Here is a 17,565-nt window from a genome sequence, read left to right on the forward strand (position 1 = left end):
AACAGAAGGAGTAGGGATGGAGGACATCCTAGAGTATGTTCTTTCTTGCTAAGCTGGTAATACTTCCAAGTATAGCTGTTTCTACATTTGGGTCCAGGAACACTTATTTTGAGGAGAAATAGGAAAGATAAGCAGAAGGCAGGAGATAGGACTGGAAGCTGGCTGTAGGTGATAGCCTACGGAGCTGTCAGTCTCCCTTGGGTGGTGGTCATTTATCATCTCAAGATGCTTTGACTTCCTCTAAAACATCCTATGAAGTCAGGGCAGCGCAAACATTGTTAGTACGCTATGCACAGATTATTTATGTGTGTGTGTGTGTGTGTGTATATATATGTATATATATATATATATATATATATATATATATATATATAAAAGAATGCTTAAAAAGGCCTGTAACAGGCTCAAAATAACCTTAAGCAAACAGGAAAGTGATTATAAAATTTCTCAGGTTGTCCACGTTCCAACAGGTTGAACCTGCACTGGCGATGAGCAATTACATCTTCAAAGACCCTGTTTCCAAACAAGGCCACATTTACAGGTTCCAGGGGTTAGGACTTCAGCATACCCTTTTGCAGGAAACAATTCAAACCGTAACAGCTATTTCACTCAGTATACGTGTCTGTATTGAGCGCCCCTTAAGTATCAAACAAGGTCCCTGGGTGGCACAAAGTTTGTGCTCAGCTGCTAACATAAAGGTTGGCAGTTTGAACCCACCCAGTGGTACCAAAGAAGAAAGCCCTGGTGATCAGCTTCCATAAAGATCACAGCCAAGAAAACCCTATGGAACACAGTTCTACTCTGTAACACATAGGGTCACCATGAGTTGGAGTCAACTCAACAATAACGGTTTTTCTTTTTCCCATTTTATGTATCAGGGACATTTAAAATACTGGGGATAAAAAGATGAAGATGACACTTCCTGTCCCTGAGGAAGTTCATAGTCCAGTCGGGATGACAAAAAAGGTACAAGTGATTATAGTACAAGATGGCAAGTGCTAGGATAGAGTTACGTGCCACACACTTAAGGGAGCGTGAGGAGTGTGAGGGGGGACAGCTGAGCCGAGGCTGGTCACCTACAGACCACCGCAAAGTCACATCCTGGCCCAGAGCTCGTCTCTCAGGAAAGCCCCCCTGCCATCTGGCCTATACTGTCTTAAGTTTTCTGTTTTCTTTTTTGGCACCAACTTCCTTTGTCCACATGCAGGATAGGGACTCCAATTTCTTCTAGACCCTTTGTTTAGTAAAGATAATTGGATGATTGCACAGGGAAATTTACTGTTTAAAATTCCAGTTTCCTTCAATGGGGAAGTAGATAAAGGAGTGTTTCTGGGGTGTGGGCTAAGGGTGTGAGGTTGGAGGTTTGCTCCCTCTTGGTCATTTGGAACAGGAAGGAGGCCATGGGCAGGAGGAGGGACCAACTGGAAGAGAACATCTACTGGGGAAGGGCAGTCACAAAAAAGACCTGAGTGAAGTAAACAGAGGCACCTGAGGGCCTTGGTTGAGGTGGTGCATGAAGACGAGGAGAGGTGGAGGACAGGCTGGGGTAGGGTTTCCTGTGCTCTTTAGAAGGTACATATGGCAAGGGGGAGGGGGCTAGTGAATTAGAGAGAGGAGATATAAAAGAAGGGGTTTTCTGCTTCTGTACTTTGAGTCTAGTTACCTGATGTCCCTCTCATCAATGACACAAATAGGCAAGACCGCAGTAAAACAGTGGCGTTTAGTAAGCTTACAATTTTCTTTCAGAGTACGTCGCTATACTGAGGAGACCTTGCCACTGAGGAGATAGCTGAGGAGAAACCTGGTGTTATGGATTGAATTGTGTTACCCAAAAAGATTTGTTGAAGGTCTCATCCCCAAGATCTGTGGGCATGGCCTTGTTTGGAAATAGGGTCTTTGAAGGTGTTTTCAGTTAAATTAACACACACTGGAGTAGGTTGGGTCCTAACCCATTATGAGTGGTGGCCTATAAAAGAGAAGAGATGCAAGCAGACACGCAGAGGAAGATGGCTGGAGGGATGCTGCCACCAGCCAAGGGGTGCCTGGAGCTGCCAGAAGCTGGGAGGACAAGGAAGACAAGGGGACAGCATGGCCCTGATGACACCCTGAATTTGGACATCTGGCCTCCACAACTGTGGAAGAATAGATTTGTCATTTTAAGCCACCCAGTTAGTAGTACTCTGTTACAGCTGTGCTGGGAAACTAAGACACTTGTGAACACTTTCAAACCCAATGGGATTTTGGAAGCTACTGATTTCTAGTGGCGCCCTTTTTATCAGGCGCTACTGTTAACAGTAACAACTTTCTACTGTAAAGCACCTCAGAGCATTGGGGTCATTCCGTCTTCACACCAGCCCTGTAAAGTAGGTCCTGTGGGAGAGGCCTCACCCTTGTTTTTGTTTCACAGATGCCGTTCAGTGAGATTACCCTTGTTCAAAAGGGAGTGGCAGAACCAGGGCCTAACCTGGGTGTCTGACCCCAGCTGCAAGCTCTTGTTCCATCTCTCTCTCTGCCTTAGCGGGCAGTTAGCGAGACAGACAACTTACCCCCTTTGCTTCTTCCACAGAAAGAAAACTTTGGGTGATCCCCTTCACAGATAGGATAGGAGAAATTCAAAATGGATGATCCTTTTGTGAGGAGAGCTATGTCAAGAAACAGCTCTTTGATGTTCTCTCCTAAGGGAAAGAGAAGAACAGCTTTACTAGATTGTATGTTTTGCTGTGTATGTAAAGGCATTCAAAGCTTATAACAGGATGAAACAAAGGACTTTTCATTGTCAGAAGTCCACTCTGTGTGGGGAAAGTTCTCTTCTTTTCTTGGTGACACAGCACTTCGGCGATGCTACAGGGGATTATGACGAAAGCTCTGGGTATGTAGGGTAGCCCTTCTCTATCTTTACCTCTCTGAGGCAAGGTGGTTAATCTGCCCACTCCCCTTCTCTGATGCTATGGCCCCTCCACAAGGTCTGAAGGTCTGGTTTTTAGAACTTCTCAGCTACATAGCACTATGTGTCCCACGGAATAGTGGGATAGTGGGTGGCATGTGGTCAAAGCTACCAACCCATCTACTATTGCTAGACAGCTATTCCATCATAGTTGTGGTAGGAAGTGCCATGATGCTCTGCAGTCATGCCTTCCAATTGTCTCTGCTTTTTTTCTCAGCTCCTCCCTTTAATCACAACCTCCCATTCCTCCTTCCATTCCTCTTTTCTCTCTTTCTTCTTCTTTTTTTAATATGTCCCCTGAAAGCTGCTGCTGCTGCTGCTTTTTTTTTTGGTTGCAATTTCTTTTTTTTTGTTATTGTACTTTAGATGAAGGTTTATAGAACAAACTAGCTTCTCATTAAACAATTAGTACACATATTGTTTTGTGACATCGGTTAACAACCCCACAACATGTCAACATTTTCTCTTCTCAAACTTGGGTTCCCTATTACCAGCTTTCTTGTCCCCTCCTGCCTTCTCGTCCTTGCCCCTGGGCTGGTGTGCCCCTTTAGTCTCGTTTTGTTTTATGGGCCTGTCTAATGTAGATGAAGGGTGAACCTCAGGAGTGACTTCATTACTGAGCTAAAATAGTATCTGGGGGCCATACTCTCAGGGTTTCTCCAGTCTCAGACGAGTAAGCCTGGTCTTTTTTTGTGAGTCAGAATTTTGTTCTGTATTTTTCTCCAGCTCTGTACAGGACCCTCTATTGTGATTCCTGTCAGAGCAGTCGGTGGTGGTAGCCGGGCACCATCTAGTTGTGCTGACCTCAGCCTGGTGGAGGCTGTGGTAGTTGTGGTCCATTAGTCCTTTGGACTAATCTTTCCCTTGTGTCTTTAGTTTTCTTCATTCTCCCTTGCTCCAGATGGGGTGAGACCAGTGGAATATCTTAGATGGCTGCTCACAAGCATTTAAGACCCTGGACGCTACTCACCAAAGTAGAATGTAGAACATTTTCTTTAGAAGCTATGTTATGCCAATTGAGCTAGATGCTCCCTGAGACCATGGTCCCTACAGCTCTCAGCACACAGCCTTCTCTTTCTTTCTGAAGCTGCTGCTAGAGCCAGATATTGTGCAAGATTCTGGAAATGCAAAGATCCATGAGAATTCTTGGCTTCTGGGAATATTCCCTTGGTTTCCCTGGAATGATTCCACATGCTAAGTTTTATTCAACCATTTTCCTCTTGTTTTGTTAAAGCTGTTTAAAAGGGAGATAATCTATTAACTATAGCAAATATATTGACTAACTGTAATGACACAATCATATAAACATTAAACAATCAAAGTGTTTCAGCTCATTGATGGGGGAGGGGCTGTGCCATGCTTTAAGAATTTACATTAGTTATTTGGAAAACAATTGGCACAAATGACAAACCATGCTACTTGAAGTGGATTTGTTTGTTGCTGAGATAACTAAGTAAAAGCTCTTTCCTGAGTAGACATCAATACTTAACGCTCAAAATATTTTCTTTTTTTCTGGGTATACTGATTCCAGGTGTTTATATCATCCAAATGAGTCTCTAGAGTCTTTTTCAGTACAAAAACACAGCATTAAATGAGAGTTCTACTCTATCTGGATATCACCAAAGAGAGAATGGAAAATGGAGATGGAAACAGAGTTAATTCCAGAGAGTGGTGGGGAACAGTAGTTTAGCCAGCCACTATAGCTAATACAAGTCGTTGGGTGTGTGGAGCATGAAGGGCTATGCAATGTTTTATTTCATGCTAATAATTTTTACTTACTCAGAATGAGTCCAAGTCTAATGCTTAGGTTTGGTTTTAAGTCTTTGGAACACTGATCAATAGAAAAGCCAAAGTCTTGGAGTGGATCTGCCAAGGAGAAACCACAGATCAGTTGTGAGTAAATTGTATACTCTGCAAAGTCATATTCAAAATTCACATCAATAATATTATTTTTTTCTACATAAATACTTAAACTGATTAAAAATCATATTGACCCAACAATTTTTTTCTATAAGCCCGTGACTACTTCAAAAGGCCCGCCCAGTCTGTCCAAAGTCAGTGTTGGCCAATGTCACTCTGACAGCAGGGTCTCAATCTGTGAAATGAGTAGAGTGTCTTAATAGGTGGGTTCCATCCTTACTTGTTGCTAAAATTCTTATCATTGCTCAAGTTCTTTTAGTTCCTGACCTTCTGGTCCTAAAAATGCTCATTGATTACACCAAACATTTCATAATATACTTCTTTATTATTATAATAAAAACAGAGGGAGATATATGCATATTTTTAAGGTCAAGACGTGCCTTTATGATTTCATTCCATGTTATATATATATATATGTATATACACACACACACACACACACAAGGTATTGTGTTAACTATGGTAGGGGCTACGAAGATAATATTTTTTAAATATAATTTCTGCTCATTCAAAACACTCCAATGGCTCTTCTACACCTCAGAATAAAGTCCACAAATATTCTAGTGGCCTTATCTTCCATGCTCCTAATCATGAATATGTCCTCCATTCTTTGAGGCTGGGTAGTGACATACACACCCAGAAAATTCTCACCGTGCTTGACTTGTTCATGTGTTTTCTCCCATTTCTAATTCTCTTACCCCTTTTGGTCATCGTCTAAATATTCAGGTATTGCTCAATTTCCATCTTTTTATGAAGTCTTCCCTGATAGTTTCAAAAAATATTATTTTGCTTCTCTGAATTCTTAGGACAATTACGGTCTGAAATACTTTTTGAAGCATGCAAACATGTATGACTTTGCACTTTGGTATTTGACTTACCCTACACCAATGCTTAAACTAAACATGAAACTCTTTAAAGAAAGGCAGGAGCTGGTTTTTTGTTGGGGTTTGTTTTCCTTTCCATTTTCTTTTCCCTCGTGTTTCCCACTGGACCTGAAGTAGGAAAGCTACTTTAACTGGGGGTCTAGTTGCAGTAGTCACTGAGCTGTGTACTTTAGAAGAGTTTTCCATTTAATTCTCCAGACCCCCCAGTGCCTAGCACAGAGCCTCAAAGTGTGACACATAGTAAGCACTCCTTAAATATCCATAATGCTTAGATGGACGGGCCATATATTAAGCTATCATCTCTCAGCTCCAAACGCAGCCTTCCATACTCTGCTTTGTGATTCTGGGGCTCTCTGCAATCACGTTTCTCCATTGCCACCTGCCAATAGAGATGCCTGAGGCTAGAGAGGGGAATGGACCTACTCTTCCTTGCTTACTCACTGTTCCTTGAGTGTCACCCCAGTGATACCTATCACCTGGCATGGGCATTGATTCTAGTGTCCAGCTCTCTTTTACACCTTTCCAAAAGCAGCCTATGCTCAGCTCTGTGGGCCTTCTAAGCTTCAGAGATAAGAGTACCTCAGAAGCTGATACCTCTTCCTCAGATATTTGAGTCACAGCTCCACAGGTCTTTCTTTCAAGCTTCTAGGTTCTAATAACCCCAACCTCTGTCCTTTGTTTTCCCAGCCCTAGGGGTGGTAGCTGCTTCCTTGACATCCCTTTTTTGTTTGTTTCTCTAACAACCGCTTCCACCACCTATCTGTCAATTTATTGTACTGTGGTGGCTTGTGTGTTGCTGTGATGCTGAAAGCTATGCCAACAGTATTGCAAATACCATCATGGTGTATAGGTTTCAGCAGAGCTCCCAGACAAAGACAGACTAGGAAGAAAGGCCTGACAATCTATTTCCACAGATTAGTCAAAGAAAACCTTATGAATCACAACAGAATATTGTCTGATGCAGTGCTGGAAGATGAGTCCCCTAGGTTGGAAGGTACTACACAACCATGGACTCAAACATACCAATGATCATGAATATGGCACAGGACTGGGCAACATTTGATTTTGTTGTACATGAGGTCGCAATGTGTCGGAGCTGACTTGATAGCAACTAATAGCTGCCTAACTAATTCCTATATTAAATTTCCTCTCTTAAAATAACCAATAAAATTTCCTTTTTTCCAACTGGACCTAGATCGATACAATAAACAGCAATCTTGAGAGACTGGTATGATTTTCCTAGTTTTACAGCTGGGAAAATATAGATTCAGGGAGGTTTTTTTAACTTGCCCAAGCCCCAGAACTAGAAAGTATCAGAGTCAAGATTCAATTGCAGACTTAAAAAACAAAACAAAATGAAAAACTGCTGCCTGGGTTTGTGCTGCATAATTCACAGAGTTGAGGCTCAAATATGTATGTTAATTATTTGATTTGTAGGAGTGCCTGGAATATTCTCTAGTTTCTGTGCAGACATATGGCATCTGGTAGTTCTGTTTCATAACTGATTTCAATTTTAGCTTCACTCTGAGCACATATTTGTCAATGATAGTGTTCCAGACAGTTTTATCATCCACATTGCAGACCTGGAAGATACATAATTGTCTCTGGTATTTGCCATGGAAATGATCACTAGGCAATTTCAACCTTGCAAAATGAATGTAGGTGTACTTTTGTTTGATCGAAAACCCTTTGATCTGGTCACTAATTTTCCTGGGGGAAAAGCTCTTTTTTCTTATGCTTATTTTACCCTTTTATGAGCATCTTTGTGCTGTCCCAACATTCTTCTATTCCAAATCTTCTTTCAGCTTGAGAAATAAGAGTAGGGAGTACAGAGACAATTGCTCCAGCTGCATACCTGGTACCACAGTACTGAAGATGATAGAGGCCAACTAACAGATGTTTAGGGAAGTGTATCAGTCTTAGTCATCTAGTGCCGCTATAACAGAAATACCACAAGTGGATGACTTTAACAAAGATAAATTTATTCTCTCACAGTCTAGGAGGCTAGAAGTCTAAACTCAGGGTGCCAGCTTCAGGGGAAGGCTTTCTCTCTCTGTTGGCTCTGGAGGAAGGTCCTTGTCATCAATCTTCCCTTGGTCTAGGAGTTTCTCAGTGCAGGCACCCCAAGTCCAGGGGACATGCTATGCTCCTGGTGCTTCTTTCTTGATGGTACAAGGTCCCCATTTCTCTACTCACTACTCTTTTTTATATGTCAAAAGAGATTGGTTTAAGACACAATCTAATCTTGTAGATTGAGTCCTGCCTCTTTAACATAACTGCCACTAATCCCATCTCATTAACATCATAGAGACAGGATTTATAACACATAGGAAAATCACATCAGATGACAAAATGGTGGACAATCAACAGTAGTGGGAATCATGGCCTGGCCAAATTGAAACACATATTTTTGGTATCACATCCTCAAAATTGTGAATAAAGTTATTTCCTGAGGAAATACAAAAGAGGGTAAGTAGTTTTGCTTGGAGTCCTTGGGTAGCGCCAAGGGTTAACACTCTCTGCTGCAAACAACACGTTGGAGGTTCGAATTCATCCAGAGGCATCTCAGAAGAAAGGCATGGTGATCCACTTCCAAAAAAATCAGCCATTGAAAACCTTATGTAGCACAGTTCTACTCTGACACACATGAGGTCAGAATGAGTCGGAATCTACTCCAAGGCAACTGGTAAGGAAGATATTTTTGCTTAGTTAATTACCAGTTACAAAATTATAGTGTATGTTTGTCAATATTTTAAAGGTATAGATAGAAAAGAAACTAAGGACAGAAGAAGGAAAAAGAATAAAAAGCATTCTCCTGGTTCCGGGCAAACATTACTGTTAGGAAAATAATTTTGTTAAGAAGCAAAGTCACAAAGAAAGTAGCAGGCCATTTCTCTCTAAGGACACACACACACACACACACACACACACACACACACACACAGAAAGACAGATTGCTTATAACATACTTGGGGGTTTGGTAATCTTTCCTAGAAATTATTTCAATTTTATATTTGAGAGAGATGTCTTTGAGAGTGAACATGTAGTTTGCAGTTGTTTTGGGGAAGGGGATATCAGCTCCTCCCCAACCCCAACCTCACAACCTCATCCTCACAGTCGTATCTCTCCCTCTATTTGTATTTCCCCTCAGGCACTTAGCCTTCTCTCTCTTTCCCTGTCTCTTTCTTTCTCTCTCTCTACCCTACTAAATGCTATAAAAGCAGGCTCCCCCAACCTCATGGCCTAGCATAACATCTTAAGGTTATATTAGGTTCCCAGTAAAAGTTTGCTGAATGAATAATGAGGGTTATTTCTAGTAAATTAGTTGAGACTTTTAAGCAGGATTTCTCAACCTTGTCAGTATTAACATTTGGGGCCAAATAATTCTTGGTTGTATTGTGTATGGTGGGGGAGGGTAGGCTACCCTATGCATTGGAGGATATTTAGCAGTATCTAAACCTCCAGTTGCCAACAGTGGGCCCCCCTAGTTGTGACAACCAAAAATGTCTTCAGACATTACCAACTCTTCCCCGTGGGACAAAATCGCCTCTGGTGCAGAAGCACTGCTGTAAGGAATTACTTTCCCAACGATCAGTATCTTAGGCTGGGTTCCCTAGAGAAGCAAAAGCAGTAAAGCATACAAATATATATATACAGAGAGATTTATATCAAGGAAATGGCTCACACGGTTGTAGAGGCTGGAACATCCCAAGTCCGTGGGTCAGGATAGAGGCTTCTCCTGATTCACGTAGCCGCAGGGGCTGACAAACCCATGATCAGCAGGTCAGAGGACACAGCTCTTTCTCACAGGCTGTGAAGATTCAATGAATCCCAAGATTGGCAGGCAAGACTGCAGGTAAGCTGCTAGCTCAAGTCTCAAGAACTGGAGGTTAGACAAACAGGAGCCAGCTGCAGGATCCAGCACGAGCAAAAAGCCCCCAAGCCTTGCCAGAATGTCCACTTATATTTGATGCAGGCCACACGCACAAGGAAACTCCCTTTCAATTGATTGACTACTCACAGTAGATTGGGGTGATCACATACCAAATGTCAACAGGGAAGTGATCACAACATTATACAGCTGCCAAAACACTGAGAAAAATGACCCAGCCAAGTTGATACACAATCTTAACCATTACAATCCGGCTTTACTTCTACTAAAAGTGCCTCAGAATCACCTACCAAAATGAAAGGAGTTGGATTGCATTTTGTAATTAGTTCTCCATATATAGTATGAGAACTGATTGAGGGTTGGAAGGAAGACCCTCCCTGTGGACACTTGATTCAGATAATTTTTAATGCATGTAAAAAGAGTTCCCTGAATTCGGACCTCCTTAAACAACAGCATTGGAAAGTTAATGAGAGTTGGTGTTCCAGGGCTTTGATGGCAGAGACAAATGTTTCCTCCAGACACTTCATTGTTTAGAGGCAAGGGAGTTGAAGAAAGAAGTAAAAGCTTCATCATGAAATATAAGATACATTCATTTTAAGCATACTTTTCCTTAGCCTTTATGTTGTACCCATTTTCTCTCTGTTCTGTTGACATCTATTGCTTTAGCCAAAGGGAGGATGGTCATTACTGTGAGTGAACCCAGAATGCCCTTGAAACTGCGCCTGGCTGCCCCCACGCCGGAGATATGCGTGCTGTGGAAATCAGGCCTCTTGGAACCAGCTGCTGCAAATCCTGCTGGCGGTGAGGAATTGGCTCCGGGAAGGCAGCCAGCAGTATCTGCCTTGCATACTAAGGGCAGCGGCATACAAATAAGTCCTAGAACTGCAAATCTGTGGAGGAGACTAGACTTAGATAAACAAGCAGGGCTGTAGGTGAGCAGGGTCTTAACTGCTCTCAGCTGCAGAACGGTTTTTGTGCCTTAAGCTCCAGTAATGGTCTGTACTCTCTCGAGCTGGGCTAGAACTGGGTGGCTGTCCAGAAGCAGAGGGAAAGGAAATTTTGCTTTGGTGATGTCTGGTCAGAGTTGGGCTTTCAACTAAAATCAGTGGGAAGAAAATAAAGTCCAACAGCATAGCCGCAGGAATTCAGTTCCTCTCCAAAGGGCAGTGGATGGGACAGGGGGTCTGGTGTTCCCAGGGTACACTGTACATGTGCTCCTCCCCTGCTATTGAGTTGGCTCCCGACTCACACTGACCCCATGCACAGTAGAATGACACACTGCCTGGTTCAGGCCGTCACCGTGATCAGTTGTGGATGGGACCGTTGTGATTCATAGTGCTTTAAATGGCTGGTTTTCAGAAAGAGATCACCAGGCCTTTCTTCCTAGTCCTTCTTAGTCTGGAAGCTCCCCTGAAACCTGTTCAGCATCATAGCAACATGCAAGCTTCCAGTGACAAACAGGTGGTGGCTATGCATGAGGTACATTGGCTGGGAATTGAACCCGGGTCTCCTGCATGGAAGACAAGAATTCTCACACTGAACCACCATGCCCCTACTTGGTTTGGCCTTAGACAAAAGCTTATACTTTGTTGTGTGTCCCTAAATCCTGGAGTCTATGGAAGTAGCTCCCTCCCCTGCAGCCTCCATTTTGCTGGTTGGTGTTCTGAGGGACAGAAGAAGGGCCAACTCTCACACTGTTAGTCCCATTTTTCATATTTTAGAGCCCTATTTGAGTTTTTTTTTTTTTCCACTTTTTATTTAGAAATAATTATAAACTCACAGAAAGTTGCAAAAAGAGTAAAGTTCCTGCACCCTTTACCCAGCTTTCCCTTATGGTAATGTCTTACATATAGTATAATATCAAACCAGAATGTCAAGATGAGTACAATTCCCAGACCTTATTCAGATTGCACCAGTTTTACATGCACAGTTCTATTGCTTGGACTTTAAAAACGGCTGCAGAGTGGGTGAAGCATTGGTGCTCCTGTTCCTGTGGGAGGGTGGAATTCTTCCACCACCGTCACTGTGCAAAAGCTGAGACCCCTCCAACCTCACCTTCCCTGCCTTCCCCAACTCCACCCGAGCTTGTCCATGTCCTTTCTGCTACATGAATTTATTCTCTCTTCCTCTCCCTCTCTCGCTCTTTCTTTTCCTCCCCTCACTTCTCCAGAGTTTACATCAGTCAATGTCCTGAGATTCAGACCACTCATTGTTCTTCCAACATACCTTAAACTTCACAGCTCGGTCCACTATAAACCCACATTACTTTCTGAGCAGTTTCTTGCATATGCTGTTGGAAGAAAACAAGCTGCCTCCAGGAGAAAGTTACACTGTGGTATGGATTGAATTGTGTCCCCCCAAAATATGTGTTGTAAATGCTAACTTCTATAGGGCAATAGGTTTTTTTTTTTTGTTTGTTTGTTTTTAATGCCTATGGTTCGCTATGAGTCAGAATGGACTGTATGGCAGTAGACAATGGGCAACGGGTATGCCTGTGGTTATAATCCCATTTGGGAATAAGTTATCTTTGTTATGTTAATGAATAGGACTAGTGTAGGGTGTGCCTTGAGACAATCTCTTACAAAGTATAAAAGGAACAGATTAAGCAAGCAGAGTTGGGGGAAGATAGATGCCAAGCCTCATGGAGATCTCCAAGAAACCAGGAAACAGAAGCTGAAGAGACAAGAACCTTCCCCAACAGCTGACAGAGGAAGAAAGAGCTGGAACCCTGAATTTGAGCCTCTAGACTTCTAAACTTAGAAAATAAATTTCTATTTGTTAAAGCCATCCACTTGTGGTATTTCTGTTATAGCAGCACTAGGTAACCAAGACATTGTTACAAAGCATATTTCATACCATCGCTTCCCATAGAGGCACAGCTTGAGAAGGGTCGAACCCATTGCCATGGAGTTGGTTCTGACTCATAGCAACTCTACAGGACAGAGTACAACTGCCCCATAGGGTTTCCAAGGCTGTAATCTTTATGGAAGCAGACTGCCACATCTTTCTCTCACAAAGCTGCTGGATTCGAACCACGACCTTTCAGTTAGCAGCCAAGCACTTAACCACTGTGCCACCAGGGATCCTTTGAGGAGGGTAAAGGAGGACAATAGACAACAGACAGATGGCGGAGGCCTTACCATCAATATAGATGCACCAGCAGGACTGACTTCTAACTAACAGCTTATGGAGGGAAGAAGAACTTGGGTAAACAAACATGAGTAAAGTTGATCTGCTTCTGGTTACTTAATAAAATAGCACTGGACAGTGCCTTGTTAGTTAATGAAGGGGGTCTTTTGTATCTTATTGCCTGAATTCTCAATAACAGCCCCTCTAATTTTCTTCTTGCTCTTATATGGTCAATAGTTAACTTGGGGTTCAGTGCCTCTAAATGGCTTCATATGTTTGCAGGATGAATTTATTGAGCCTCTATCAGTGGAACACACTGTGCTGAATTCTTGGGATATAGAGATTAGTCCTCAAGTGCATTATGAATAGTGATGTCTTGGTCCTGTGGAAGCACAAAGAGAGAGCCAGTACTTGTGCCTGGGAGGCCATTCACTATTTTTGAGGGAGAGAGTGACATGATTTGATCTGTGCTTTCATTGCCTGCGATGATTTCTCCTCTTTCTATGCAAATCCTGACCTCTCTGGGAAATTTGACCTCATCCCACCAGCTGTTCTCTCCATTCCTATGAATTCATTACCTATACCAATCAACACCCATGGAAGCAGCAGTCGAAAAATCAAAAGACACATTGCATTGGGCAAATGTGCTGCCAAAGATCTCTTGAAAGTGTTAAAAAGCAAAGATGTCACCTTGAAGACTAAGGTGCGTCTGACCCAAGCTATAGTGTTTTCAGTCACCTCATATGCATGTGAAAGCTGGATGATGAATAAGGAAGAACAAAGAATTGATGCCTTTGAATTGGTGTAGGCAAAGAATATTGAATATACCATAGACTGCCAAAAGAATGAACAAATCTGTCTTGGAAGAAGTACAACCAGAATAGCAAGGATGGCAAGACTATGTGTCACATACTTTAGACGTGTTATCAGGAGGGACCAGTCCCTGGAGAAGGACATCATGCTTGGTAAAGTAGAGGGTCAGCAAAAAAGAGGAAGACCCTCAATGAGATGGATTGACACAGGGGCTGCAACAATGGGGTCAAGCATAACAATGATTGTGAGGACGGTGCAGGACCGGGCAGTGTTTCATTCTGTTATACACAGGGTCACTATGAGTCGGAACTAACTCAAAGGCACCTAACAACAACAGCAACATACCAGTTATTTGGCATGTTACATAGACTATATTATTTAGTTAATCAATGTTTTACATGTTAATTTCTTATCTCCTCAACCAAACGTCAGGTCCCCCAAGGCAGGACCTCCTCTTATATTTTTTATACCCCACCCCTTCTCCTAGTGTCTAACATGGAGCCTCCAATGGCAGGTGCTAACTCACATATTTGTTGGATGAATGGCTGTTGCATTTATACTTTCTGCTAAACGTGTTTTACTCTATCTGCGGCATAAAAGTCAAGAAAATGTCTGTATCCTTGGTCAGTTTCCAATAAATGTCTTCTGAGAGATTTATATTTCACTTAGGAAAGCTTTGATTGCCTCTCCCCTGCCTTGTCCACCTTCAAAATCCAGCTCAAGCATACACCTCTCCAAGATGCTATCTGAGGTTTTGAATCTGGTTTAGCTGTCTTTTCCTTGGCCTTTAAAGGCATGTTGTGTATATCCTTGTCATACCTTCATCATCATGCAGTGTAGTGACTATTGCCAGTTTGTTACTCTTGTAGAGTGTACTAGAGTGTAAGCTATGAGAGGATGGGAACTAGGTATTATTTATTCATCTTTGAATAACCAGTGTCTATTCCAGTAGATATGCCCAGTAATGTCAGTTGGTTGGATAGATAGACAAAAAAGACAAAAGATCAAGTACTTTGTTGCAGAAGGTGTTAGAAAGTTAAGTTTTTACTTCCACCTTTGATGTGATGCCAGAATTACTTGGGACTCCTAGTTTGTGAGTCCAGTAATATTGATCTTGTCCTCACACTTGGAAGTGCTCTCTCGGAAGCTGCTAGTGCATTAACATTGTCATCATAGCAATGGGAAAATCTGCTTTGGCATTTAGGATTGAGTTTCTGAGTATGCTTGAAAATCTAGTCTTAGGCTAAAGGGTAGCAGCTATTCCTCTATTCTTGCCATCTTTTGGAATACTTTCCCAAATGAAACAAAGAAACAGATAGACCTTGAGTTTTGCTTCTTCCTTTACAGTGGATGATTACCAATACTGTAAACTTGTGCTCTGTTGATGACTTGGGTCTAGGTGTGCATAGATTTGAAGGTTTGCTTTCTTGCATGACTTCACCATCACGCAAGGGTGGTTTAATTTTCTTATTTGTATTAATAGTGTGACATACATACAAGGGTCATTGTAGATCCCAAAAAGAGGATGGTGCTTAAGGCTTTTGTAAACTTCTCATTGATTAACTACCCAAATGCAAAATTAACTTTCCTCCCTCTGTCCTTGATGCTGCTAAGGTCTGTTCTTTCCTCCCCTTCCCTCATACTTCCTCCCTGCTTTGCAGACAAAGAAATAACTTACAGTGTGGGAGATATTTTCTAGCTGTGCTTTTCTATTATTTCCTGATCTCTTTAACATCTGTCAAATCCTGTTTCTATAAAACAGCACAGTAAAGCCCCTGATGATCATTATTTCAAATACTAGTAGTTACACCCCCATTCTAGTCTCATTGGTAGGCATTTCATTGGGAATTTATTTACACACCCAAGTCAGATATATGATCTCAGGCCTTGTTTCTTCTTCTCTTCTTATTATAATAATATACAACTGAATAATAGTCTCTATATGAGAAACATATATGCTCTAAATCTCTTACTTTATAGCTAACATATATTTATCATCTTCTATAAGCAAGACATGTCTCTCATGGGTTTACTACATACTACCTATCTTAGCAACTCTTCATTTTAAACATAATTTTAATGAAAATGTCAGTATACATTCTTTCTACAGCTTTTATTAACTGACCAATATGTGATAGACACTGTTGGGAGTCTTTTTACCAGTTTATCCAGAGCCCAACTGCCGGTCAATATCCACATCCCCAGGGCTGTCATATAGACTCATGAGGGAGTCTATAAGCATCAGGGAGACTTGCCTGTTTTGCTGGGTGGGTATAGTTGTTTAACCTTCTGTAACTAATCTGGAGTCAATCCACATGGGGTAGAAAATTGACAAAAATTAGCTTGTTCCATTTTTCAATGGCAGCTGTTATGGGTTGAATTGCGTCAGCCCAAAACACATGTTGGAATCCCAACCACTGTATATGTGGATGTAATCCTATTTGGAAATAGGGTTTTCTTTGTTATGTCAATGAGGCCATATCAGTGTTGGGTGTGTCCTAAACCTAATCACTTCTGAGTCATAAGGAGCAGCATAGACAGAGGTGAGAGAGCATAAGCAGAGGAAGGCAGACACCGGCTGATGATGATGGAGGCAGACGAATCTACAAATACAGCATAGACAAAGAAGGACTTTACCCTAAAGTCACACTCTGAATTTAGACTTCTAGACCCCTGAACTGTGAGGAACTAAATTCCTGTTCTTTAAAGCCACCTGCTTGTGGTATCCCTGTTACACCAGCACTAGCAAGCTAAGACAGCAGCTTAGACTTCAGAACCTCCCTAGATTCTCCACTGCACTTCAGGGTGCAGGTCTGACTTTCACTTGTAGGCAGTCTCCCATGAGAGACCTGTCTTAGCTATCTAGTGCTGCTGTAACAGAAATACCACAAGTGGATGGCTTTAACAAAAAGGAATTTATTCTCTCACAGTCTGGGAGCTAGAAGTCCGAATTCAGGGTGCCCACTCCAGGGAAAGCCTTTCTCTCTCTGTGGGCTCTGGAGGAAGGTCCTTGTCATCAATCTTCCCCTGGACTAGGAGCTTCTCAGCACAGTGACCCCAGGTCCAAAGGACACACTCCCCTCCTAGTTCTTCATTCTTGGTAGTAGGAGGTCTCTTCCCTCTCTGCTCGATTCTCTCTTTTATATCTCAAAAGAGATTGACTCAACATACAACCTAATCCTGTAGATTGCCTCATTAATATAACTGCCTCTAATCCTGCCTCATTAATATCATAAAACTCATTGTTATTGAGTGGATCCTGTCTCACAGCAACCCTATAGGACAGAATAGAACTGCCCCATAGGGTTTCCAAGGAGCAGCTGGTGGATTTGAACTGCCGACCTTTTGGTTAGCAGCCATAGCTCTTAACCACTGTGCCACTAGGGCTTTCATTAACATCTTAAAGGTAGGATTTACAACACATAGGAAAATCACATCAGATCACAAAATGGTGGCCAACCACACAATACTGGGAATCATGGCTTGCCAAGTTGACACACATTTTGGGGGACACAATTCAATCCATGACAGACAGACCCCTTCTGGGGGAAGAAGCCTGTGGCCAGCTCCATGCCTCCTCATCTTAGGAACAGCTGGAACTGTGTTGATTTTGGTGACACTGAGACATAACCTGTCATATTGCATTCCTACATTTCCTGCAAGTCTGTTCATCTTTTGACAGAGGGATAAGAACAGGGACACGAAGGCACAGGGCGGCTGACGTGAATGTGTCTGCAGCTGTGAAGACGAGAGACTTCTTTAAATGCTGGAAATGCTGAAAAGGAACTCCATGGTGCTTTTGGAAACAGTAAACTGCATATGATTGAAAAGACAAGCTGAGGTGTTTGCGCTTGGCACATGTGCCGCAGAAAACGACGGATGAGTGAACAGGGACTGGTAAACCGGCTGAGAGAGAACCTCTGACACCAGCGCCGCCTTGCTCACATACAGAACTGGATTTGCCGGGAGGCTCTACAGTGTAT

General features: G+C 42.3%; 1 protein-coding gene across 3 annotated transcripts in view; it reads right to left on the bottom strand.

Moving 5' to 3' along the window:
• LY86 (lymphocyte antigen 86) overlaps nucleotides 1-17,565 on the bottom strand; it is an 88,744-nt gene that overhangs the window by 46,779 nt on the left and 24,400 nt on the right. For all 3 annotated transcript variants that reach the window (XM_023742907.1, XM_004388945.2, XM_023742908.1), the window contains exons 2-3: nucleotides 4,724-4,810; nucleotides 2,547-2,675 (exon numbers count right to left, since the gene is read on the bottom strand). In XM_023742907.1, the coding sequence (XP_023598675.1) occupies nucleotides 2,547-2,675; nucleotides 4,724-4,810 (216 nt within the window). The remainder of the gene's footprint in view (nucleotides 1-2,546; nucleotides 2,676-4,723; nucleotides 4,811-17,565) is intronic.

The sequence above is a fragment of the Trichechus manatus genome, unplaced genomic scaffold (genome assembly GCF_000243295.1).
Source record: "Trichechus manatus latirostris isolate Lorelei unplaced genomic scaffold, TriManLat1.0 scaffold00223, whole genome shotgun sequence".
In the NCBI taxonomy this organism is placed as follows: domain Eukaryota; kingdom Metazoa; phylum Chordata; class Mammalia; order Sirenia; family Trichechidae; genus Trichechus; species Trichechus manatus.